Source organism: Anabrus simplex, chromosome 1, assembly GCF_040414725.1.
Source record: "Anabrus simplex isolate iqAnaSimp1 chromosome 1, ASM4041472v1, whole genome shotgun sequence".
Lineage (NCBI taxonomy): Eukaryota > Metazoa > Arthropoda > Insecta > Orthoptera > Tettigoniidae > Anabrus > Anabrus simplex.
The window spans coordinates 1,060,281,344-1,060,307,921 of record NC_090265.1 but is presented as its reverse complement, the minus strand read 5'-3'; the positions used below and the strand labels follow the sequence as shown (position 1 = coordinate 1,060,307,921).

General features: G+C 36.5%; 1 protein-coding gene across 1 annotated transcript in view; it reads left to right on the top strand.

The window, feature by feature from the left end:
• The window catches only part of brun (trafficking protein particle complex subunit brun), a 179,070-nt gene that overhangs the window by 7,452 nt on the left and 145,040 nt on the right, over window positions 1-26,578 (top strand). The window contains exon 2 of the mRNA XM_067137108.2: window positions 4,203-4,343. Within this exon, the coding sequence (XP_066993209.1) occupies window positions 4,223-4,343 (121 nt within the window). The 5' untranslated portion in view covers window positions 4,203-4,222. The remainder of the gene's footprint in view (window positions 1-4,202; window positions 4,344-26,578) is intronic.

Below are 26,578 nucleotides of genomic sequence, written 5' to 3'. Positions count from 1 at the left end.
CCTGACAACATGGTTTTTCTGGATTTTACTTATTACCAGCAATGATGATTTCGTGGAAATGTTTGAATCTATAGCAATTATTGTCATCCGTCTTTATCAGTTTACGCCCATGGCATCTTTCTCCTTTGAAGGCATAAGACTTGTCAGGCATAAGTTTGAGCAATAAGCCACACTGATCAGCATTAAAATATCATGAGTGACGTATTGATGAGTTTTGAGAACACATCACATTGCATCCTAAGACTGTGAAGCTATTTCGTAAGAATTTTTAAAAATATCTTTGTGCTTCATAGATTTTACTTTTGTTCTCTTGCTCCCTCCTGTTTTTTTTTTATTGTCCTCACTGGTGGCCATGATCGTTAAGGCATTAAGTCTTTATGGTCTGACACCATGGTAAGCCGGTTCAAGTACCGTTGGTTGAAAAAGTTTTCACCATCAGAATGTTGGGTGGCAGGGTAGGGGAGGTGGTGTACAATTCCTAATCACTAGATTGCGTGCCAAAAGCCTGGATTCAATTCCAAACCTCTCCGCAATGATCATATGGAGTGCAGGCATATGGCACTGTTGATGGTTATTCATTTGTTGGATGGGTATGTTGAGCCTTGAGCAGACCTTTTGGGTAATCATATTAATGAGTTTGTTAAGAAAGGTTGTATATCTCTTCACATGGTTGTGGGAGTATTTTACAAGTTGCTTTACGTTACATCAACACAGATAGGTCTTACGGCGACGATGGGGTGGGAAAGGGCTAGGAGTGGGAAGGAAGCGGCTGTGGCCTTAATTAAGGTACAGCCCCAGCATTTGCTTGGTGTGAAAAATGGGAAAACATGTAAAATGATCTTCAAGGCTGCTGACAGTGGGGTTTGAACCCCCTATTTCCCGAATATTGGATACTGGCTGCACTGAAGTGACTGCAGCTATCAAGCTCTGTGTGGGAATATTTAGGGGTTGTATTAAGGAGAGGGCGCGTAAGTCTCTGATAAGATTGCAGTTAGAGTATGGCTCCACTGTATGGGACCCTCATTAGGACTACTTGATACAAGAACTGGAAGAAATTCAGAGGAAAGTAGCATGATTTGTTCTGGGTGATTTCCAACAAAGAGTAGTGTTAAACTTTAAGCTGGGAAGACTTGGGATTGAGGAGACAAGATGCTCGACTATGTGGTATGTCCAACTTTGGTTTTAAGAAAGCAGCATGATTTGTTCCGGGTGATTTCTGACAAAGAGTAGTGTTACTGAAATGTTGCAAACTTCAAGCTGGGAAGACTTGGAAGTAAGGAGACAAGATGCTCGCCTATGTGATATGTCCAACTTTGGTTTTAAGAAATGATTTCCACCTTCCAATACTTTCTAATGGCTAATCTATGATTACAAAAACAAAGTTTATCATCTATTTTGGACTTAGCTTAACGTCTAATTAGTGCATGTTTTGTCCCAACTTGTGAGGTTAGCGTCTAATTAGTACGTTTCTTCCCAATTTGCGGGACATCTTCAACTAAAAAGCATGCAATACAAAAAATACGAGGCAATAATTAGATGATTTAAAATTGTTTAAAATATGTTCAACAGTGGTAAAATATTTGGTGACGCTTAAGAGAGCATGGTAACATTCCACTCTATGAAGAATAAAGCACAATCATCATCATCATCATCCTAAACCATCTCCAGTTTCCCAGGTGTGGTATATGAGCCTCCTCCATCTCATCCTGTCCTTGTAAATAAAGCACACTAATGAAAAGTTTTGCACCAGGCGAGTTGGCCGTGCAGTTAGGGGCACTCAGCCATGAACTTGCATCCGGGATATAGTGGGTTCGAACCCCACTGTCGGCAGGTGGGAATCAACATCTATATCAGTCCTGAAGGTGTTCTTTTTTTTCTTTTAAATTACCCATTTTCACACGAGGCAAATGCTAGCTTGATTAAGGCTACAGTCACTTCCTTCCCACTCCTGGCCCTTTCCTATCCCATCGTCGCTGAAAGACCTATCTGTGTCGGTGCGACGTAAAGCAAAATTGTAAAATAAGGTTTTCTGAGAGTTGTCTTTTCTTCCTCCTCTAGGAGTAAGTTGTTATTGTCATTAATACTGCATTTTAATTTGATTAATATTTATGGTTGGTTGAACATATATATGTGAAATTAGTGCTGTTTACTTAAGTTTTTGTGGATTTTAGTTTTTATTTGGATGGGGAGGGGAACGCCTTTAAACCGTAGTTGAAGTTTGGTAGGAACGTAGAGTTATCTTTTGATAATAATATGTAGTTAGGAGTGGTCATTGGTGTGACAGTTCTCATCAATGGGATTGTTATCCAACACAGGCCTAACATAAAATATAAGTAAACACTGACCTAAATCTAAAGCTCAAATTTATTCAGGGAAGTAAGCCATATTGGATGTGTGTATGGGGTATGTTTCGAATTGTCGGTGGTGCGTTGGCGTGGAATGACATAATTAGAAGAATAAGCTTGAATGGAGCTTTTAAAAGTAGGAAAGATCATAATATAAAGTTAAAGTTGGAATTCAAGAGGGCAGATTGGGGCAAATGTTAATTTATAGGACGAGGAGTAAGGGATTGGAATAAATTATCGAGGGAGATGTTCAATAAAAGTTTCGTTGAAAACATTTAAGAAAATGCTAGGTAAACAATTGATAAGGAATCTGCCACCTGGGCAACAGCCCTAAATGCAGATCATTGATTGATTCGACAGGAGTAGGCTATGTGCCGACACCAGGTTTCACCCTCTCCCTTCCCAATTGTCATATATCATGTCATTCATTTAATCTCGTTAACTCCTCTGATGAGGTTGACATCAGGAAGGGCATCTAGTTGTAAAACTCACTACAAAGATTAATCTTGGTTCACTCTTGACCCCTTAAAGAAACAAGACGAGGGTTGGACATGAGTACAGTGTTGATACATACAGTGTGTTTAATCTTATTCACAGATAATTTTCAATATTTTCAATATTAACAAATCTTTCTGTTTCACTCCTTAACTAACAAGTCACTTCTCACTTGCAGGTACACAGTGAACAAGTTAAAGTTTTCACTGGAATCTAAACCTGGCACCTAAATTACCAGATTCTCTGTACTGACCCTTGTAGGAAGCAAAAAGTCTAATTGCATTCAATTGTATTCCTTGAACACAGACTCCAGCATGCCTTTTTACATGCAGGCACTAACAATAAATTGAGAATTTGAAGAGGAATTTTTGAATACTCCTTAAAGTAGCAGACTGTAAGAATTTTAGGATGAAGAAAAAAGGCATGTATCAAGCATATTAAGCAGTGAATTTTACATGATTTCATTAAAGTATGTCAAGGGACCAGAAGAAAAGAGATTTTTCATAGGGCAGCATAATAAATGAGCATGTATTATCTGGGTTTCACATATTTCTTCTGTCACTGTTGTATATCAGTTTTAGTTCCAGTTTATTGTACCTATGTCAAATTTCTTATTATTCATAATATCAGTATGCATTTATTCCACATAAAAATTATACACTGCTGGTAAAAGAAAGAGTAACGCTAAGGAAAAATTAAGTTTCTGAAATATATTTCACAATTACATTTGTTGTAATTTAATTTTTATTAATTTATCATATTATAATTTATGTCTGGATCCTTAGCTGAAATAGTCAGCATTGTTGCCTTTGGTACAGAAAGTCCTGGTTTCAATTCCCTGTCAGGTGGGAATTTAACCACTCGTGGCTAACTCCGCCGACTTCGGGATTAACCCTGTACACCCCGTTTTGCATATACATAACACACCACACTACCAACCACCACAGAAACAAGCAATACTCAAAACATCCCTCCATACAGGATTGGTGTCAGTAAGTGCATCCAGCCATAAAACAGAGCCAAGACCACTTGTGCAACACAGCTTGCACCCGTGAGCCTATCAGGATGTGGGAAAAGTGGTGGAAGAAATTGAGGGAAAATAAGATTTATAGTATTTTATAACAATTTTGGGTTCATTAAATTCATAGTACATATGAAAACACCTGAGTGTTTTGCATTTTTGGCCGGCAGTGTAGTATCAGCTCATGGCTATGTTTATAAATGTGTATTAATAAGATTTATTGTTCAGTACTATGCAATTTAATTATGCTCTTGAATATTACTTATGGTAATACTATTTATTTACTATTTTAAATGAAATAATATTATTTTTGTGCAATAAAGATTCATGTTTTGTTCCAGATTAAGGGTCTCTGTTCCCAATGAGATCGTCAGTGAGTGTCATCTTATCGAGCCCTGCACCTGACACAAGTATGTCTCATCCAGACTATGAACAGACTGCTCATGACCATGCTGCAATGCTGGTGCTTGTCAAACATATTGGTATGTCAGTATGTGTCATTGTTGAATACCAAACTAATAGAACTCCAAAAAAGTTCAAAAGTAGTTGGTTGGACGTACAATCAGTAACATTATTTAAACTAATAGAATTCATAGTTTCAAAAGTAAGAACTTTGTGAGGAGAGCATGTAAATGCATTTGTAATTTGAGTTGAGTATGAACTCACAGGTTTTAGTTTGGTTACTGTACAGCAATCATTTGCTTTCTAGCCATAAGCATTGCCACAATTTTATGAATAAGTGGATTGTATTTACAATATTATAAATTACATGGAACTAGTTTCGACCCACCTAGGGGTCATCATCAGCCATATTAACTTATACATAAGTTTTGTCGAATCCTAAAACATGTTATTTTTAACTGTAATAATCTTATGGATTTATAATTTATAAAGTGAAGTGTGGTAATGAGATGAGAAATGTTAGTACGGTACAGGTGAGTAGTATTTAATAATAATACGAGGAATATATATACAAAGAAGTTTGGAACAAAGTACAAATGGGGTGCTTAGTGTTGTAAAAATATAAACTCATGGATATCAGTAGTCCTCGTACTAAAGAATACAATGTAAAATAACACATATAAACATATATACAAGTATGTACAAAGTCTGGAGAGTAAAAAGTGATACTCTTTTAATGCCGAGTCGGCTTGACACTGTGTCAGTCTGTGTTACTCTCCAGACATTGTACATACTTGTATATATGTTTATATGTGTTATTTTACATTGTATTCTTTAGTACGAGGACTACTGATATCCATGAGTTTATATTTTTACAACACTAAGCACCCCATTTGTACTTTGTTCCAAACTTCTTTGTGTATATATTCCTCGTATTATTATTAATTACTACTCACCGGCACCATACTAACATTTCTCATCTCATTACCACACTTCACTTTACAAATTATAAATCCATAAGATTATTACAGTTAAAAATAACATGTTTTAGGATTCGACAAAACTTATGTATGTTTTATATGGCTGATGATGACCCCTAGGTGGGTCAAAACTAGTTCCATGTAATTTATAATATTGTAAATACATATTAGTATTGAATAGGTGGAAACCTTTACTGTGTTACTATTCATATGTTATTATCAGTTCAATACGGACCAACAACATGAAAAAGAGTAGCGTTACAAAAATGTTGCAATGTTTGGGTTGGGAAGAATTGAGAGAAAGAAGAAGAGCTGCTCGACTAAGTGGTATGTTCCGAGCTGTCAGCGGAGAGATGGCTTGGAATGACATTAGTAGACGAATAAGTTTGAATGGCGTTTATAAAAGTAGGAAAGATTACAATATGAAGATAAAGTTGGAATTCAAGAGGACAAACTGGGGCAAATATTCATTTATAGGAAGGGGAGTTAGGGATTGGAATAACTTACCAAGGGAGATGTTCAATAAATTTCCAATTTCTTTGAAATCATTTCGGAAAAGGCTAGGAAAGCAACAGATAGGGAATCTGCCACCTGGGCGACTGCCCTAAATGCAGATCAGTATTGATTGATTGATTCATAACCCTTGAAGTGGATTGTGGTGTGAGATTTTTGAATTTACTATGTTATATTTAACATGAATTACACACTCATGGCACCAGTCACTTTTTAAAATGTCCAGCTCTGTGGCTAACTGGTTAACATGCTGGCCTTTGATACAAAGAGTTGTGGGTTTGATTTCCGAGTAGTTTGGGGATGTTAATTTTCATCGGTCAATTCCTTTGGTTTGGGAACTGGGTGTGTGAGCTGTCTTCTGCATTCGATTTCATCCTAGGTAGGATCCCACTGATGCATAGGTCACCTATGGGCGTCAGCTCGAAAGACCTGCAGCAGCCCCCTCTGTAGGCTGTACGTTATTATGATTGTTGTTGTTATTATTATTATTATTATTATTATTATTATTATTATTATTATTATTATTATTATTATTATTATTATTATTATTATTATTGAATGGTCCCTTTCAGAACACACAAAGCTTTATGATTTGGTTTGTGGAGAATCCAGGATGCTTTCATCTGTTCACTAAAGACCCTTTTCCATTCTTCCGTCTACTTGGTACCTGTTCTTTTTAGTACTTCATTCTCAGGAGTAACTTCCCACTTGTCAATTTTCTTTCTGTATATATTTCGATTAAAAATTTCTTCAGGTTGAATTTGTCCATCCTTCATGTCCGCTTTTGTTTGTTGTGTCCAAGGGAAATTCTTCAGTTTATCAACATTTTCAAGAATTTGGTGGGTTAGTCTGGTTTCTGGAAGACTCTTAACATGTCCATAAAATTTTAGCCTTCTTTTCCTGAGGTCTGCCGCAATATTAGATAATTTTTCTGTGGATTTCTGGGATTGGAGGCGGTACCCTTCTTTTGTGTGTCTTGGTCCTAAAATTTTCCTCATGATTTTTCGCTCTCCTTTTAGGATATTTTCAAGCTCGCCCATTTTATGAAGCGTTGGAGTTTCCCCTGCATATAAAGCCTCAGGTTTGATTACAGTATTGTAATGTTTAATCTTAATGTGGAGAGACATACATTTTTTGTTGTAGATTTCTCTTGTTTTCCCTTAGGCTCTTCTGAGTTTTTGGACACGGTTGTTTTGGGCTATTTTTTCTTGTCCAGTTGGTTTGAGGATTCCGTCCAGGTATTTCAAGTGTGGGACACTCTTGATTTGTCCGTATTTTGTATTGAGACTATGGATGTCTAGTTTTGAACAGAAAAATTCAGTTTTCTAGAAGGAGATACGAAATCCAACCCTTTTGGCACATTCTTGGAGAATTTCACCTTGCTTTATCACTGTAACTTCATCGTTGGACAAAAGGGCAGGTCATTCGCAAAGGCAAAGCATAGAATTTCAAGATTGTTTTTTTGTGTCCCAATGTTTACTGGGTTCCAGCTATTTTGCGCTTTCAGTTCTTTTTTTCTGTTCCCTCATCACCTCATCTAGGAAGTTTGTAGCCAAAGTTTGTGAAGTGGGTGAATCAAGGCACATTTCCATCTCCTTGGTGGACACCAGTTTTTATCAGGAATTTGTCTGAGATTTATCCCATGAATTTCACTCTTGACTTCACATGTCAGTGAGGGTCTGTTTGGTCAAGTTTAGCGTTTTTAGAGTCTAGTCCCTGTTCTTTCAGGATGCTGAACAGAGATTGATGATCAAGTGGATCACGAAGGTACACATGATTGGAGGTTTCTGAGGGCCTTGAATTTTAAAGCAGTTTTGAGGTTGAAGTTCTGTTCAGTGCACGATCTGTGAGGGCGGAACCCAGCTTGATATTCACCAATCTTATGCTTGAGTTATTCTTGTATTCTTTTCAACAGACATGCAGAGAATATTTTGTAGCTGAATTCACGGAGGGAGATTCCCCTATAGTTGTTGACATAGTTTCGTCTCCTTTTTTGTGAAGTGGGTGAATCAAGGCACATTTCCAGTCTTCGGGGAGTTTTTCATTTTTCCAGATTTTCTGTATGATTTCTGTAAGTTCTTTCAGTGAATTTGGACCAAGATTCTTAAGGAATTCTTTTCCTTAGGTTCTGTTCTTCAGTCATTTAATGTGGCTCTGAATTTCTTCCTGGTTTGGTGGAGGTGATTCTGGGTGAGTGAAACTGGATGCTTCTTCAAGAAATCTTTCAGTGGCTTCAGGGCAGTTAAGAAGTTCTGAGAAGTATTGTGCAAGTTCTTGACAGTTTTCTTTATTTCTAAGCGCCAATTTTCCGTCTTGTTTCACGAAATGTAAGTTCTGTGGAATGTATCCAAGGATTTTTTCTGTGAACATTCGGTAGAAATCCCTTGTGTTGTGGTTTCTAAAGTTTTCTTCAATTGAGTCCTGTTGTTCCTTTAAGTGCTTTCTTATTTCTTGCCTGATGGTTTTGGATACTTGCTTTCTGGTCTCATAAAATTCTTGTCGAGTTTTCTGGGATTTTCTACTGTTGTATTTCTGAAATGCAGATTTTCTTATCTCTAGGAATTGGTCGCATGTTGATTTCCACCAAGGGTGTCTTGTATTCCATTTCTCTTGCCTTCTGTAGGATTTTGGTGTGGAATTCTTCCCATGTTTTCGCTGGTTGATTTTCCCATGCTTCTTTTAGATCCATAACAGGAATCCTTTTCATGTCAAATTTCTGTTGTTAGATTTTCTTGGGGTGGCATTTTCTTGGAGTAAATTTTCCTTTAACTCTTGTCAGATAGTGATCAGAGTCGATGTTTGCTCCTCTTTTCAGTTGTACATCGTGTACCTCTTTCTGTAGCGGATATGAGGTAGCTACCTCCAGGTTTTTTGTTTCTTGGGATGCTTCCTGAGGGATGTGGATATGATTTTAAGGTTACTCTGTTAACAGTGAGTCTTGAACCATTTTTGTTGGTGAATTTGTACACTGGGGAGAGTTCGATGGTTTTCCTATGTTCCTTTTCTCAGCCAATTTGTGCATTGAAATCGCCTAAGATAATTTTGACGTCATCCTTTGGAATTTTTGACATTACCGTTTCAAGTTTGTTCCAAAATTTGTCCACGTTTTGGGGGTTCTTCTTGTTGTCTATATTTTTGCAAATATAAAGACAGGAACTTTCCACCTAATCAATACATTTATTCTATTATAAAGTACTTAAAACATGCTAATATTGTCAGTGCTGGTTTCGATCCTTTTAGTGGGTCATCTTCACCTGAAAAACCTGTTGTCTTAATAATGTTGTTTAGTCCTCAGCCCAACAACTTATAATGCTAAAACACAGCTTGTCCTAATTGTGAATGACTCATGCTAACTTAAGGTGATGTATTGTGGTAATAAAATATGATTGGAAAAATAAATCTCCTACTGACGCGGAATTTATAAATAAAGTACTACATAACTTAGCAATAAGAGATTTTATATTTTAAAATAAGTGTATAACATTGAAACAATGGATGAATGAGTGAGAATATGTACAGACATCAAGAACAGTGTCTTAATGGACTGGTAAACTTTCTAGACAGTCAAAGTTACTCCTTCAAGCACGTTTTATTATCATAACACATTATTTTAACATTAGTCAATTTCTTTTTTTGTACTGGTAAAAATGACAGCAGCGACTGTTGCTTCACTGCCCCACAGGTTGCAGTCAATGCGTATAGCTCTATCGGTGTGATCGTGTGTTGTATACATCCTCAAGAGTGTGTCAATCAAATTTCCCTCTGCTGGGTCGACAAATTTATGGTGTTCTTTTTTCATTTTCCCGGAGTGTAAATGGAGGCTACAACACAACAACGTGCTGAAGAAGCTTTAAGAAACCCATTCACAGCACTTAAGAAACAAGAAAAGAGAAATACACACGGCAGAAATCCTTATGAAAACCTGGGAAGATCACTTTACAAAAATTCTGAACAAAAAGCTTTAGCTACCTGCCAGCTTTGATATAAATCTCCTGAACTATAAATTATGGTAAGTGCTAGAAGGGATTGTCTTTAAGGTAAGGCACCTCACTCTTGACAGTTCACAAGTGGATTATTGAGTTGAGTCTGTCAGTGCTGTGATAAATTACTGTGTGTTGTATACATCCTCAAGAGTGTGTCAATAAAATTTCCCTCTGCTGGGTCGATGAATTTATGGTCTTCTTTTTTCATTTTCCCGGAGTGTAAATGGAGGTCACAGCACAACAACGTGCTGAAGAAGCTTTAAGAAACCCATTCACAGCACTTAAGAAACAAGAAAAGAGAAATACACACGGCAGAAATCCTTATGAAAACCTGGGAAGATCACTTTACAAAAATTCTGAACAAAAAGCTTTAGCTACCTGCCAGCTTTGATATAAATCTCCTGAACTATAAATTATGGTAAGTGCTAGAAGGGATTGTCTTTAAGGTAAGGCACCTCCCTCTTGACAGTTTACAGTGCATCTTCATAGTGGATTATTGAGTTGAGTCTGTCAGTGCTGTGAAAAATGACTGGCCAGAGAGACTTCTGTGTGTACATAGAAGGTGGAAACAACAACAACAATGATGATGATAGGTACGGACCCTCTTCGGAGGCAGCCCGGCCAGGGGGTGGCGCCCCTGCCTATGTCAGTCCCAGAGCACACTGGCCCGGTCGGTGTGTGTCATCTGGTGTGGGTCCCAGCTCAGGCTTACGAGTGAAGTTCTCAACGGCAGTGAAGGCGGAGATGAAGATCATTGGTATGGCGGAACTGGCGGAAGAGGCATACTTGGATAAATCTGGGTTCATATTTAATAGTTTACATAAAGTTAACATTCCTATCCAGCCCATTATTAACTACAGTACAAACGCCGGCCCTCTATATAAAGTTTCTCAATTAATTCAACACTTTTTAACTATTAATTTCTCTCTAAAAAAATCCATTAAAAACACCACCAAACTAATTGAGAAAATGAAGTCATTTAATGTACAACCCAACCATACCCTTCATTCTTTCGACATAGTAAATATGTATCCAAGCATACCCATAACCAAACTCTCCTCCATTATTGAAAATAACTTAACCAAACAGAGTTCTCTCAGCAAATTAGAAATACAAGATTGTATTTCTCCTTTGAAACTGGTCATCAACAATAATTTCTTTAAGTTTGATGAAACCATCTATCAACAAAATGGACTGGCCATGGGATCACCCACATCGGGAATTCTAGCGAACATTTACTTAGACTTTCTAGAATATACAAAAATAAATAATAACACTTTTCCAAACATCCTTATTTGGGCTAGGTACGTTGACGACACATTTGTTATAATGGATGGGGAAATCAAGAATGTGACCTCTACCCTGCAAGAACTAAACAACATCGACCCCCCACATCAAATTTACGCTTGAGTCCGAAAATAATAAATTCATTTTCTAGATTTAACTATTCTCAGAAACCCTATTGCTCTTTCGTATAGAATCTTCAGAAAACCGGTACAAAATGCCAATACTATTCGCCAAGATTCCATACACCCCCAAACACACAAACGTGCAGCGTACAATAGCATGGTTCATCGTGCATTCACGATACCTATGACTAAGAAAGACCTCAATAACGAACTCAACACTGTAAGGACAATCGTCAAATTTAACGGTTACAACAGATCCTTTATAGAACAGATAATCAATAAATTCAGACACCGGCTTAAGACTACTCTCACAAAAGAAAAACCTAAAACTAACGTTTCATCTACTTTTACATTCAGTGACGATGTCCATCAAATCACCAATCTCTTTCGAAAACATAATGTAAACATTTTCTTCAGAACTAATAACAGGACTTCAGAAATTATACACAATTCAGCATCTGTCAATACCTCTAACAGATTTTCTAAATCTGGAATCTATAGATTCAAGTGTAATGACTGCAGCGCCTCTTACGTGGGACAAACAGGACGCAGCTTCACAACCAGTTATTCAGAGGACGTCAATGCGGTAAGATACAACAAGTTTTCTGCTATAGGCCAACACATTCACGACTCTAATCGTAAGTTCACTGATATAGAACATGACTTCGGGATACTTCAAATAGCAAACAAAGGGCCAATTATGAATATTGTCAAAAATTGTTTCATTCATTGTGGTCAATATTTCAGCCTTAACTATAATTTAAATGAAATTTCCGAGAAATCTAATATTCTTTTTGATCTCTTAATTAAATGGTCAAAAAATATTAGACCGCCCAAAAACAACTCGATCTTCCAAACCCTGTGTAATATATATCCTCATCAGTTACCCCCTCTACCACATCCCTCCGCTCCACCTTAGCTCCCTGACAGTTGCTCCGCCTTTACCCCTCCCCTACCCTCCCCTCCCCTCCACCTCAGCCTTTAATCTCATGATTCCATCATCAGTCCAGCTCCGCCCACCGATCAAACAGGCTGCACAAGGTGAGTTCGTTTCTAGTCGTTTCTTGTCTTTTCTAGACTTTTCTTTTTAGTATTTCCTTCCCATCTTTTGCCTAATTCGGCTTTCAATTTCTTCTCCAGGTTCCAAAACCCCATATCGAAGTGAAAATTAATTCTTTGGGTCTAACCAAGTCCATCACATGCACGTTTATTTTTCGGAACCAAACCACAGATCAAACAAAGTGTTAACTTTACATAACTTTAAACTCTGCAGCGTAATTTCAACAAGATCCAAGAACTAAAGACATATACAAGCTGGACAAACCACCATATGTACAAAACAACGGAGTCATCGTCATTTTAAAAGGATTTTATACGAAAGTGTAATATCATCATGTACCATATTTTATTTAATATTCATCTATGCAGGTGTTACAGTGTGTTTTAAAGTTGTTTTTTGTTATTGTGTTTGCCGGATTTGACTCATTGGCTGATGATGGTACAAGTTTAGTGCCAAAACTAGTGCCTCATGTGAACATGTGATTGATTCACATTATTAATATTTAGAAATTTCATGATCCGTATTGAAGTGGGATTACAATATTTAAAAATTAAGAGGGTTCCTCCTATTCAATACAAAGATATTTATTAATGTGAAAGAATCACATATCGTTCAAATGAGGTACTAGTTTCGGCACCAGATATGTGCCATCATCAGCCACAAAGTCAAATCGGGCAAACACAATAAAACCCTGAAACAACTTTATACATGGATGAATATGAAATATGACTTTAAAACAACTTTAAAAACACACTATAACATTTGTGCAGATGAATATAAAATAAAATATGGTAGATGAAGTTGCATTCCATTTTAAAATCCGTTAAAATGATGACTCCGTTGTTGTATACCCATGGCGGTTTGTCCAGCTTATATATAACTTTAGTTTTCTAAAACTGTTAAATTATGCTGTGAGGTTTATTATCATATGAAGTTGACACTATGTGTGTTCTGTAGTTTGGTTCCGGAAAATAAACGTAAACATGAACTTGGTAAGATCCAAAGAATTAATTCCCACTTCAATATGGGTTGAGGAACCTGGGGAAGAAATTAGAAGTCGAATTAGGCAAAAGATACGGAAGGAAAGATCAAAAAGAAAAGTCTAGAAAAACCCAGAGAATGCTAGAAACGAACTCAGCTGGACTGATGGATGCAATTATAAGGTTAAGGGGTGAGGCGTAAGGGAGGAGAGGGGAGGGGTAGAGGCGGAGCAACTGTCACGGAGCTAAGGTGGAGCGGAAGGATGTGGTAGTGGGGGTAAATGATGTGGATATGTACTGCGTATGGTTTGAAAGATCAAATTGTTTTTAGGTGGTTTAATATTTCTTAGCCATTTAATTAAGAGATCATAAAGAATATTAGTTTTCTCGGAAATTTCATTTAAATTATAGTTAGGGTTGAAATATTGATCGCAATGAATGAAACAATTTTCGACGATGTTCATAATTGGCCCTTTGTTTGCTATTTGAAGTATTTCAAAATCATGTTCTATATCAGTAAACTTATGATTAGAGTCGTGAATGTGTTGGCCTATAGCAGAAAACTTGTTATATCTTACCGCGTTGACGTGCTCTGAATATCTAGTTATGAAGTTGCGTCCTGTTTGTCCCACATAGGAGGTGCTGCAGTCGATACACTTGAATCTATGGATTCCAGATTTGGAAAATCTGTTAGAGATGTTGTCTGATGTTGAATTATGTATAATTTCTGAGGTCCTATTATTAGTTCTGAAGAAGATTTTTACGTTATGTTTTCGAAAAACATTGGTGATTTGATGGATACCGTTGTTGAATGTAAAAGTAGATGAAACGTTAGTGATAGGTTTTTCTTTAGTGAGAGTAGTCTTGGGCCGGTGTCTAAATTTATTGATTATCTGTTCTATAAATGATCTGCTGTAACTGTTGAATTTGGCGATTGCTCTTATAGTGTTGTTCGCTATTGAGGTCTTTTTTAGACATAGGTATCGTAAATGCACGATGAACCATGCTATTATACGCTGCATGTTTGTGTGTTTGAGGATGTATGGAATCTTGACGAATAGTATTGACAGTTTGTGTCTGTTTTCTGAAAATTCTATATGAAAGAGCAGATGGATTTCTGAGAATAGTTAAATCCAGAAAATTAATTACTTTATTATTTTCGGACTCAAGTGTAAATTTGATGTGGGGGTCAATATTGTTTAGTTCTTGCAGGGTAGAGGTCGCATTCTTGATTTCTTCATCCATTATAACAAATGTGTCGTCAACATATCTGGCCCACATGAGGATGTTTGGAAAAGCATTGCTATTTATTTTTGTATATTCCAAAAAATCTAAATAAATGTCCGCTAGAATTCCCGAAGCGGGTGATTCCATAGCCAGTCCATTTTGTTGATAGAACAAAGGGCCAATTATGAACATCGTCGAAAATTGTTTCATTCATTGCGATCAATATTTCAACCCTAACTATAATTTAAATGAAATTTCCGAGAAAACTAATATTCTTTATGATCTCTTAATTAAATGGCTAAGAAATATTAGACCACCTAAAAACAATTTGATCTTTCAAACCATACGCAGTACATATCCACATCATTTACCCCCACTACCACATCCTTCCGCTCCACCTTAGCTCCGTGACAGTTGCTCCGCCTCTACCCCTCCCCTCTCCTCCCTTACGCCTCGCCCCTTAACCTTATAATTGCATCCATCAGTCCAGCTCTGTCCGCCGATCACTCAGGCTGCTCAAGGTGAGTTCGTTTCTAGCATTCTCTGGGTTTTTCTAGACTTTTCTTTTTGATCTTTCCTTCCGATCTTTTGCCTAATTCGACTTCTAATTTCTTCCCCAGGTTCCTCAACCCATATTGAAGTGGAAATTAATTCTTTGGATCTTACCAAGTTCATGTTTACGTTTATTTTCCGGAACCAAACTACAGAACACACATAATGTCAACTTCATATGACAATAAACCTCACAGCATAATTTAACAGTTTTAGAAAACTAAAGTTATATATAAGCTGGACAAACCGCCATGGATATACAACAACGGAGTCATCATTTTAATGGATTTTAAAATGGAATGCAACTTCATCTACCATATTTTATTTTATATTCATCTGCGCAAATGTTATAGTGTGTTTTTAAAGTTGTTTTAAAGTCATATTTCATATTCATCCATGCAGATGTTATAGTGTGTATAAAGTTGTTTTAGGGTTTTATTGTGTTTGCCCGATTTGACTTTGTGGCTGATAATGGCACATATCTGGTGCCGAAACTAGTACCTCATTTGAACGATATGTGATTCTTTCACATTAATAAATATCTTTGTATTGAATAGGAGGAACCTTCTTAATTTTTAAATATTGTGATTCACATTAATAAATGTCTTTGTGTTGAATTGCAGGACCCTCATTAATTTCAGTTATTGTTATTCTACTACGAAGTTGACTGTTAAGACTGATAGAAACAGTGAAACTCAATAATATTTTGTTTTGTCCGAATTCTTGACTGAATGGTCAGCGTTGAGGTCTTCTGTACAGAAGGTCATGGATTCGATTCCTGGCAGGATTGGGGATTTTATTCGTGTCTAATTAATTCTCCTGGTTCGGGGACCGAGTGTTAGTGTTTGTTCCAACACTTTCTCTTCATATTCATACAACACACTGCACTTCCAACCATCACAGAAACATGCAATAGTGATTACTAGACCTCGGATTTTTAGGTGCTAAAATGTTATTTAGTGCCTAAAATAGACTCTCAAATAGGTTTTAAAATATTTTTAGGCAGTTTGAATTTTATGTACTTTAATAGGCATCAATTAAAATACCATGTTTATTTTGCTAAATTGATAATAACTCGTTGGGCAGAAATATAAAACAAGTTTCACTCACCTCTTTGCTGCAAACGTCACAGAATATAATTTTATCATCCGATGTGAAAGGGGGAACTCGTGTAACTTTTTAATTAAAGGCGACTTGGAACCTTTCACTTTCGGCATAATTCACACACTGAACAAATGGGAATACTGAAATATTCTCGCAGAATGAAATGGAGTTTTTATTCCAGCAGGTCAGTGGATTCTGTCTCCAGTCTCGTAAGAAACTACAGTGTGTTCACTGTGGGAGGTTCTTTAGGCTTTCCTGGATGTGTGGTTTACAGCTTTCCGATTTTAAGATAATGAAAATGAGTCAGCAAATATTGTATTTTCTAGGAATATATTAAAAGCATTTTAACCGATTCAGGGCTAAAAATAGGAATTATAGTAGGAATGTAGGCATATATAGATTCTAACATCAATTCAGGCATTTTTAGGCACTGTAGAACCATCGTTTCTAACCTGATAAATACATGAAATGTGTAAATACAACTTCAGTTTAAGTTCTGCCTTCAAAAAGAAAATATGCTTTTCCCTAAAATGTGAAGTCTAGTGATTAGATCCCTCCAAATAGGGTGGGTGTGAGGAAGGGCATTGGGCCGTAAAATAGGGCCAAATCCACATGTGCGACAGAGCTTGCACCTGTAACCCCACAGATCTGGGAAAAGCAGTAGAAAAGGAAGAATTTTTGTTTTGCGTATTTTGTTTGTTTTCATTAAAAGTAATAAACTTCATTGTTAGGTTCCGTATTGAGTTGAGACTATGCTTAAAGTAAATACAAAATTTTAATATTCCACCTACTCAATACTAAAAATCATGTGATGTTTTTACAAAAACATTACAATGACATTAAAAGGTACTAGTTTCGGTCCACTGTGGACCATCATCAGCCTAGCCAAATTACAACAGTAAAAGACATAGTGATAAAAATAGTATGGAGAAATGAGAGGATCTAAAAGGATGGGATGGTGGTGGAATGACAGATAAAAGTGAAAAAACCGTATTTGCGAATAATGATAAAAGTAACAGAAGTGTTCACAATGACAAGTAAAATCTTGTGAAGTCAACAGTAAAAACTCTTGATGAGATAGTCAGGTTGGCAGTTGCTCCTCTGTTGCACGATTGACATATATAACTACGTATATGCTTCTAGAAAGTTGTAGATGTAAGTTCCACTTTTGCGTAGAGGGAAGAATTGTCCAATGAGACTAGCACCAGATTAAAATTGACAAAGTTGAACCTGTTCTATGGTGGAATTAAAGGCTTTCTGTGTTAAACAGAAGTCTCAGATCAATCGGGACCCCAATGAACCTGGGGAAAGAAAATAGTATTAACGCGGGTAATCGAATGGAGAACAAGCGAGGCACCGAAAAATATAAACGATGACTCACCTTGCGCTGCGTGGAACAAACTTGCTGGATTGAATGCAACTTACGGAGTGAGCATGGCGCGGAGTAGATCAGCAGGAAAGGGGTAGGTGAATACGGAGGGGAGGAATGACGTAAGTGGTGGAGGGTGGGAGGGATGGGAAGGTTCAAGGCGGGGTGGACGGGAGAGGAAGTGAAGGTGTTTGTACTGTCGGGGGACCCTTAATTGACTTAAAGAAAGAATTTTGAACGACCGATTTGTTTTTTCTGTAATAAGTAATGAAAAGGTCAAATAAAATATTGGGTTTCTCAGTTATTTCGTTAAGGTTATAGTTGGCATTAAAGTATTGATCTAAATGAATGTAAAAGTTCTCTATTATATTGAGTAGAGGTCCTTTCTTAGCTATTTTGAGAATGTCCATGTCTGTTTCAATATTCGTGAATTTGTGATTATAGTCGACCATATGTTGGCCGATAGCTGAAAATTTGTTGTATCTGACTGCATTGAAATGTTCTAAATATCTAATGTTGAAGCTCCGGCCGGTTTGCCCCACATAAGAAATATTAGAGCATGTATTACATTTAATCCTGTAGACGCCTGATTTTGTGTACCTATTTATTTTATTAACACGTGATGTGTTATGTAAGATTTGTGTGTTGTTGTTGTTGGTTTTAAAGGCTATTTTCATACCTTTTTTCTTTAAAACGTTGGTGATCTTGTGGATTCCATTGACGTAAGTGAAGATGGAAAAAGAGTCATGTTTAGGTGGTTCTTTTTTAAGTGTGGTTTTGGGGCGAAATTTATGTTTGTTAATGATGTTTTCTATGAAATGGCTATTGAAGCCATTGAATCTGGCGATGTAGCGGATAGTATTCAATTCGGTATGAAGATCATTTTTATTCATGGGAACGTTGAATGCTCTATGTACAAGACTGTTATATGTTGCTTTTTTGTGGGGGAGGGGGTGAGCTGAGTCTTGTCGGATTGTGACGGCCGATTGGGTGGGCTTTCTGTAGATCTTGTAGGTTAGAGATTCCTGTTGTCTAGTGATTGTAATATCCAGAAAATTGATTTTTTGATCTACTTCTGACTCCAATGTGAATTTAATATGCGGATCGATGTTATTAAGTGTTTGGAGTGTGGTGTGAGCATCTTCCAAGTTCTCGTTGATAACTACTAGGACATCGTCGACGTACCTAGCCCAAAGGAGAATATTGTCGAATTTATTGTCGATTTTAGTGTTCTCGAGAAAGTCCAGATAGATTTCTGCGAGAATGCCTGATGCAGGTGAACCCATTGCCAGACCGTTTTGTTGATAGATGGTATCATTAAACGTAAAAAAGTTGTTATTTACGACTAATTTCAACAATGTAATGAAATCTTGAATTTCCAATTTACTCAAATGACTGTTTTTGTATAAGTTACTTTTGATGATGGGAATTAATTTAGAAATTGGAATGCTTGGGTACATGTTTACGATATCAAAGGAGTGAAGTGAGTAATGAGGTTGCATATTAAATTTATTAAGTTTGTCTATTAATTCAAAGGTATTTCTAACCGATTTATTGGATGAAAAACAGTAATTTTTGCTTAGGAACTTTTGAATAAATTGTGCGGTTTTATATAAAGGGCTCGGTCTAAAATTGATGATTGGACGAATGGGAGCACCTGCCTTATGAATTTTTGGAAGAGCTCTGGCCGTAGGAAGTCCAGGGTTCATACTTATAAGCTGGCTTTTTTCATGTTCAGTGAGTAGGAAGGAGGAGTTTTTTAAGGTTTGTTTAAGGAGTCTTTGGACTTTTTGTGTGGGGTCTTTTTTAATTATGGAAAAGGAACTATCTTTAAAGAAATCTGATGTTTTACTGATATATTCATTCTTATCAATGATTACGGTTGTGTTGCCTTTATCGGCCTTGGTCACGATTAGGTCGTTGTCCTTAATTTTTTTGTTTAGGGTGTGCAGGAGCTTCAGATCGGTTAGTACATTCCTGTTATTAGAATTAGCGGGAAAATTAGGTGAATTATTGCGAAAAAGGATGTTATTAAGTTTCTTTTTGATGTCATATCTTAATTCATCTTGTGTGTCTAAAGGCGTTTTAGAAATAGCTAATTCCGATTCTGTTATCATTGTAATAAGTGAATTGGTTGTGTTCAAATCGGGCCAGTTATGTTTGGGTCCCTTGGCTAAAATTCCTTCTTCATTTGGATTTAGGGGAGTATTGGATAGGTTAATTACGGGTGGATGAAAATGGTTACGATCGTCTGCTGGTCTACTATTGCGTCTAATTTGATAATCTTGCGATTTGGATCTCTTTAATTTCTCCAATTTATTATCCAAAATATGTTGTTTCTTGGTTAAGTCTATAAATAATTTATCTTCAACTGATTGGAAGAAGATTGTCCAATGCGCTTTAGATAACCATTTTGTTGCCGCAAGGTGAGACTCGTATAGTTTGAGGTTAAGGAATGATTTTTTCCTATAAAGAAACTTGATTTCATCTTTCAACCAAATTTTATTAGTCTTAGTTTGAGTTTTGGAAGTTTGTGACGTGATGCGATGTTTCTTTTTGTTGTGTCTTAAGAAATTTGGCGTTAAATCAAACCGAATGCACTGTTTGAGAAAATCTATGTCTTTGCCTAATTTGGCTATTTTCAACTTAATGCCTAGATATTGAAAGGCTTTGTGTTTAGCTTGGTTAGCGTCATCATTAAAAGTAATAAACTTCATTGTTAGGTTCCGTATTGAGTTGAGACTATGCTTAAAGTAAATACAAAATTTTAATATTCCACCTACTCAATACTAAAAATCATGTGATGTTTTTACAAAAACATTACAATGACATTAAAAGGTACTAGTTTCGGTCCACTGTGGACCATCATCAGCCTAGCCAAATTACAACAGTAAAAGACATAGTGATAAAAATAGTATGGAGAAATGAGAGGATCTAAAAGGATGGGATGGTGGTGGAATGACAGATAAAAGTGAAAAAACCGTATTTGCGAATAATGATAAAAGTAACAGAAGTGTTCACAATGACAAGTAAAATCTTGTGAAGTCAACAGTAAAAACTCTTGATGAGATAGTCAGGTTGGCAGTTGCTCCTCTGTTGCACGATTGACATATATAACTACGTATATGCTTCTAGAAAGTTGTAGATGTAAGTTCCACTTTTGCGTAGAGGGAAGAATTGTCCAATGAGACTAGCACCAGATTAAAATTGACAAAGTTGAACCTGTTCTATGGTGGAATTAAAGGCTTTCTGTGTTAAACAGAAGTCTCAGATCAATCGGGACCCCAATGAACCTGGGGAAAGAAAATAGTATTAACGCGGGTAATCGAATGGAGAACAAGCGAGGCACCGAAAAATATAAACGATGACTCACCTTGCGCTGCGTGGAACAAACTTGCTGGATTGAATGCAACTTACGGAGTGAGCATGGCGCGGAGTAGATCAGCAGGAAAGGGGTAGGTGAATACGGAGGGGAGGAATGACGTAAGTGGTGGAGGGTGGGAGGGATGGGAAGGTTCAAGGCGGGGTGGACGGGAGAGGAAGTGAAGGTGTTTGTACTGTCGGGGGACCCTTAATTGACTTAAAGAAAGAATTTTGAACGACCGATTTGTTTTTTCTGTAATAAGTAATGAAAAGGTCAAATAAAATATTGGGTTTCTCAGTTATTTCGTTAAGGTTATAGTTGGCATTAAAGTATTGATCTAAATGAATGTAAAAGTTCTCTATTATATTGAGTAGAGGTCCTTTCTTAGCTATTTTGAGAATGTCCATGTCTGTTTCAATATTCGTGAATTTGTGATTATAGTCGACCATATGTTGGCCGATAGCTGAAAATTTGTTGTATCTGACTGCATTGAAATGTTCTAAATATCTAATGTTGAAGCTCCGGCCGGTTTGCCCCACATAAGAAATATTAGAGCATGTATTACATTTAATCCTGTAGACGCCTGATTTTGTGTACCTATTTATTTTATTAACACGTGATGTGTTATGTAAGATTTGTGTGTTGTTGTTGTTGGTTTTAAAGGCTATTTTCATACCTTTTTTCTTTAAAACGTTGGTGATCTTGTGGATTCCATTGACGTAAGTGAAGATGGAAAAAGAGTCATGTTTAGGTGGTTCTTTTTTAAGTGTGGTTTTGGGGCGAAATTTATGTTTGTTAATGATGTTTTCTATGAAATGGCTATTGAAGCCATTGAATCTGGCGATGTAGCGGATAGTATTCAATTCGGTATGAAGATCATTTTTATTCATGGGAACGTTGAATGCTCTATGTACAAGACTGTTATATGTTGCTTTTTTGTGGGGGAGGGGGTGAGCTGAGTCTTGTCGGATTGTGACGGCCGATTGGGTGGGCTTTCTGTAGATCTTGTAGGTTAGAGATTCCTGTTGTCTAGTGATTGTAATATCCAGAAAATTGATTTTTTGATCTACTTCTGACTCCAATGTGAATTTAATATGCGGATCGATGTTATTAAGTGTTTGGAGTGTGGTGTGAGCATCTTCCAAGTTCTCGTTGATAACTACTAGGACATCGTCGACGTACCTAGCCCAAAGGAGAATATTGTCGAATTTATTGTCGATTTTAGTGTTCTCGAGAAAGTCCAGATAGATTTCTGCGAGAATGCCTGATGCAGGTGAACCCATTGCCAGACCGTTTTGTTGATAGATGGTATCATTAAACGTAAAAAAGTTGTTATTTACGACTAATTTCAACAATGTAATGAAATCTTGAATTTCCAATTTACTCAAATGACTGTTTTTGTATAAGTTACTTTTGATGATGGGAATTAATTTAGAAATTGGAATGCTTGGGTACATGTTTACGATATCAAAGGAGTGAAGTGAGTAATGAGGTTGCATATTAAATTTATTAAGTTTGTCTATTAATTCAAAGGTATTTCTAACCGATTTATTGGATGAAAAACAGTAATTTTTGCTTAGGAACTTTTGAATAAATTGTGCGGTTTTATATAAAGGGCTCGGTCTAAAATTGATGATTGGACGAATGGGAGCACCTGCCTTATAAATTTTTGGAAGAGCTCTGGCCGTAGGAAGTCCAGGGTTCATACTTATAAGCTGGCTTTTTTCATGTTCAGTGAGTAGGAAGGAGGAGTTTTTTAAGGTTTGTTTAAGGAGTCTTTGGACTTTTTGTGTGGGGTCTTTTTTAATTATGGAAAAGGAACTATCTTTAAAGAAATCTGATGTTTTACTGATATATTCATTCTTATCAATGATTACGGTTGTGTTGCCTTTATCGGCCTTGGTCACGATTAGGTCGTTGTCCTTAATTTTTTTGTTTAGGGTGTGCAGGAGCTTCAGATCGGTTAGTACATTCCTGTTATTAGAATTAGCGGGAAAATTAGGTGAATTATTGCGAAAAAGGATGTTATTAAGTTTCTTTTTGATGTCATATCTTAATTCATCTTGTGTGTCTAAAGGCGTTTTAGAAATAGCTAATTCCGATTCTGTTATCATTGTAATAAGTGAATTGGTTGTGTTCAAATCGGGCCAGTTATGTTTGGGTCCCTTGGCTAAAATTCCTTCTTCATTTGGATTTAGGGGAGTATTGGATAGGTTAATTACGGGTGGATGAAAATGGTTACGATCGTCTGCTGGTCTACTATTGCGTCTAATTTGATAATCTTGCGATTTGGATCTCTTTAATTTCTCCAATTTATTATCCAAAATATGTTGTTTCTTGGTTAAGTCTATAAATAATTTATCTTCAACTGATTGGAAGAAGATTGTCCAATGCGCTTTAGATAACCATTTTGTTGCCGCAAGGTGAGACTCGTATAGTTTGAGGTTAAGGAATGATTTTTTCCTATAAAGAAACTTGATTTCATCTTTCAACCAAAAGATGAAATCAAGTTTCTTTATAGGAAAAAATCATTCCTTAACCTCAAACTATACGAGTCTCACCTTGCGGCAACAAAATTGTTATCTAAAGCGCATTGGACAATCTTCTTCCAATCAGTTGAAGATAAATTATTTATAGACTTAACCAAGAAACAACATATTTTGGATAATAAATTGGAGAAATTAAAGAGATCCAAATCGCAAGATTATCAAATTAGACGCAATAGTAGACCAGCAGACGATCGTAACCATTTTCATCCACCCGTAATTAACCTATCCAATACTCCCCTAAATCCAAATGAAGAAGGAATTTTAGCCAAGGGACCCAAACATAACTGGCCCGATTTGAACACAACCAATTCACTTATTACAATGATAACAGAATCGGAATTAGCTATTTCTAAAACGCCTTTAGACACACAAGATGAATTAAGATATGACATCAAAAAGAAACTTAATAACATCCTTTTTCGCAATAATTCACCTAATTTTCCCGCTAATTCTAATAACAGGAATGTACTAACCGATCTGAAGCTCCTGCACACCCTAAACAAAAAAATTAAGGACAACGACCTAATCGTGACCAAGGCCGATAAAGGCAACACAACCGTAATCATTGATAAGAATGAATATATCAGTAAAACATCAGATTTCTTTAAAGATAGTTCCTTTTCCATAATTAAAAAAGACCCCACACAAAAAGTCCAAAGACTCCTTAAACAAACCTTAAAAAACTCCTCCTTCCTACTCACTGAACATGAAAAAAGCCAGCTTATAAGTATGAACCCTGGACTTCCTACGGCCAGAGCTCTTCCAAAAATTCATAAGGCAGGTGCTCCCATTCGTCCAATCATCAATTTTAGACCGAGCCCTTTATATAAAACCGCACAATTTATTCAAAAGTTCCTAAGCAAAAATTACTGTTTTTCATCCAATAAATCGGTTAGAAATACCTTTGAATTAATAGACAAACTTAATAAATTTAACATGCAACCTCATTACTCACTTCACTCCTTTGATATCGTAAACATGTACCCAAGCATTCCAATTTCTAAATTAATTCCCATCATCAAAAGTAACTTATACAAAAACAGTCATTTGAGTAAATTGGAAATTCAAGATTTCATTACATTGTTGAAATTAGTCGTAAATAACAACTTTTTTACGTTTAATGATACCATCTATCAACAAAACGGTCTGGCAATGGGTTCACCTGCATCAGGCATTCTCGCAGAAATCTATCTGGACTTTCTCGAGAACACTAAAATCGACAATAAATTCGACAATATTCTCCTTTGGGCTAGGTACGTCGACGATGTCCTAGTAGTTATCAACGAGAACTTGGAAGATGCTCACACCACACTCCAAACACTTAATAACATCGATCCGCATATTAAATTCACATTGGAGTCAGAAGTAGATCAAAAAATCAATTTTCTGGATATTACAATCACTAGACAACAGGAATCTCTAACCTACAAGATCTACAGAAAGCCCACCCAATCGGCCGTCACAATCCGACAAGACTCAGCTCACCCCCTCCCCCACAAAAAAGCAACATATAACAGTCTTGTACATAGAGCATTCAACGTTCCCATGAATAAAAATGATCTTCATACCGAATTGAATACTATCCGCTACATCGCCAGATTCAATGGCTTCAATAGCCATTTCATAGAAAACATCATTAACAAACATAAATTTCGCCCCAAAACCACACTTAAAAAAGAACCACCTAAACATGACTCTTTTTCCATCTTCACTTACGTCAATGGAATCCACAAGATCACCAACGTTTTAAAGAAAAAAGGTATGAAAATAGCCTTTAAAACCAACAACAACAACACACAAATCTTACATAACACATCACGTGTTAATAAAATAAATAGGTACACAAAATCAGGCGTCTACAGGATTAAATGTAATACATGCTCTAATATTTCTTATGTGGGGCAAACCGGCCGGAGCTTCAACATTAGATATTTAGAACATTTCAATGCAGTCAGATACAACAAATTTTCAGCTATCGGCCAACATATGGTCGACTATAATCACAAATTCACGAATATTGAAACAGACATGGACATTCTCAAAATAGCTAAGAAAGGACCTCTACTCAATATAATAGAGAACTTTTACATTCATTTAGATCAATACTTTAATGCCAACTATAACCTTAACGAAATAACTGAGAAACCCAATATTTTATTTGACCTTTTCATTACTTATTACAGAAAAAACAAATCGGTCGTTCAAAATTCTTTCTTTAAGTCAATTAAGGGTCCCCCGACAGTACAAACACCTTCACTTCCTCTCCCGTCCACCCCGCCTTGAACCTTCCCATCCCTCCCACCCTCCACCACTTACGTCATTCCTCCCCTCCGTATTCACCTACCCCTTTCCTGCTGATCTACTCCGCGCCATGCTCACTCCGTAAGTTGCATTCAATCCAGCAAGTTTGTTCCACGCAGCGCAAGGTGAGTCATCGTTTATATTTTTCGGTGCCTCGCTTGTTCTCCATTCGATTACCCGCGTTAATACTATTTTCTTTCCCCAGGTTCATTGGGGTCCCGATTGATCTGAGACTTCTGTTTAACACAGAAAGCCTTTAATTCCACCATAGAACAGGTTCAACTTTGTCAATTTTAATCTGGTGCTAGTCTCATTGGACAATTCTTCCCTCTACGCAAAAGTGGAACTTACATCTACAACTTTCTAGAAGCATATACGTAGTTATATATGTCAATCGTGCAACAGAGGAGCAACTGCCAACCTGACTATCTCATCAAGAGTTTTTACTGTTGACTTCACAAGATTTTACTTGTCATTGTGAACACTTCTGTTACTTTTATCATTATTCGCAAATACGGTTTTTTCACTTTTATCTGTCATTCCACCACCATCCCATCCTTTTAGATCCTCTCATTTCTCCATACTATTTTTATCACTATGTCTTTTACTGTTGTAATTTGGCTAGGCTGATGATGGTCCACAGTGGACCGAAACTAGTACCTTTTAATGTCATTGTAATGTTTTTGTAAAAACATCACATGATTTTTAGTATTGAGTAGGTGGAATATTAAAAAAAAAAAAAAAAAAAAAAAAAAAAAATTGTATTTTGTTTGTTTTCTTCATGTAATTAATCTAAGATAAGAATACTTGCTGACAACTAAATGTTAAACCTAATGTGAAGTGTACACTAATATTATACAATAATTGAATGTACTTACAATGTTTCGTTTCGAGGAAAGCGGAAGAAAGATTTCGATAACTGAA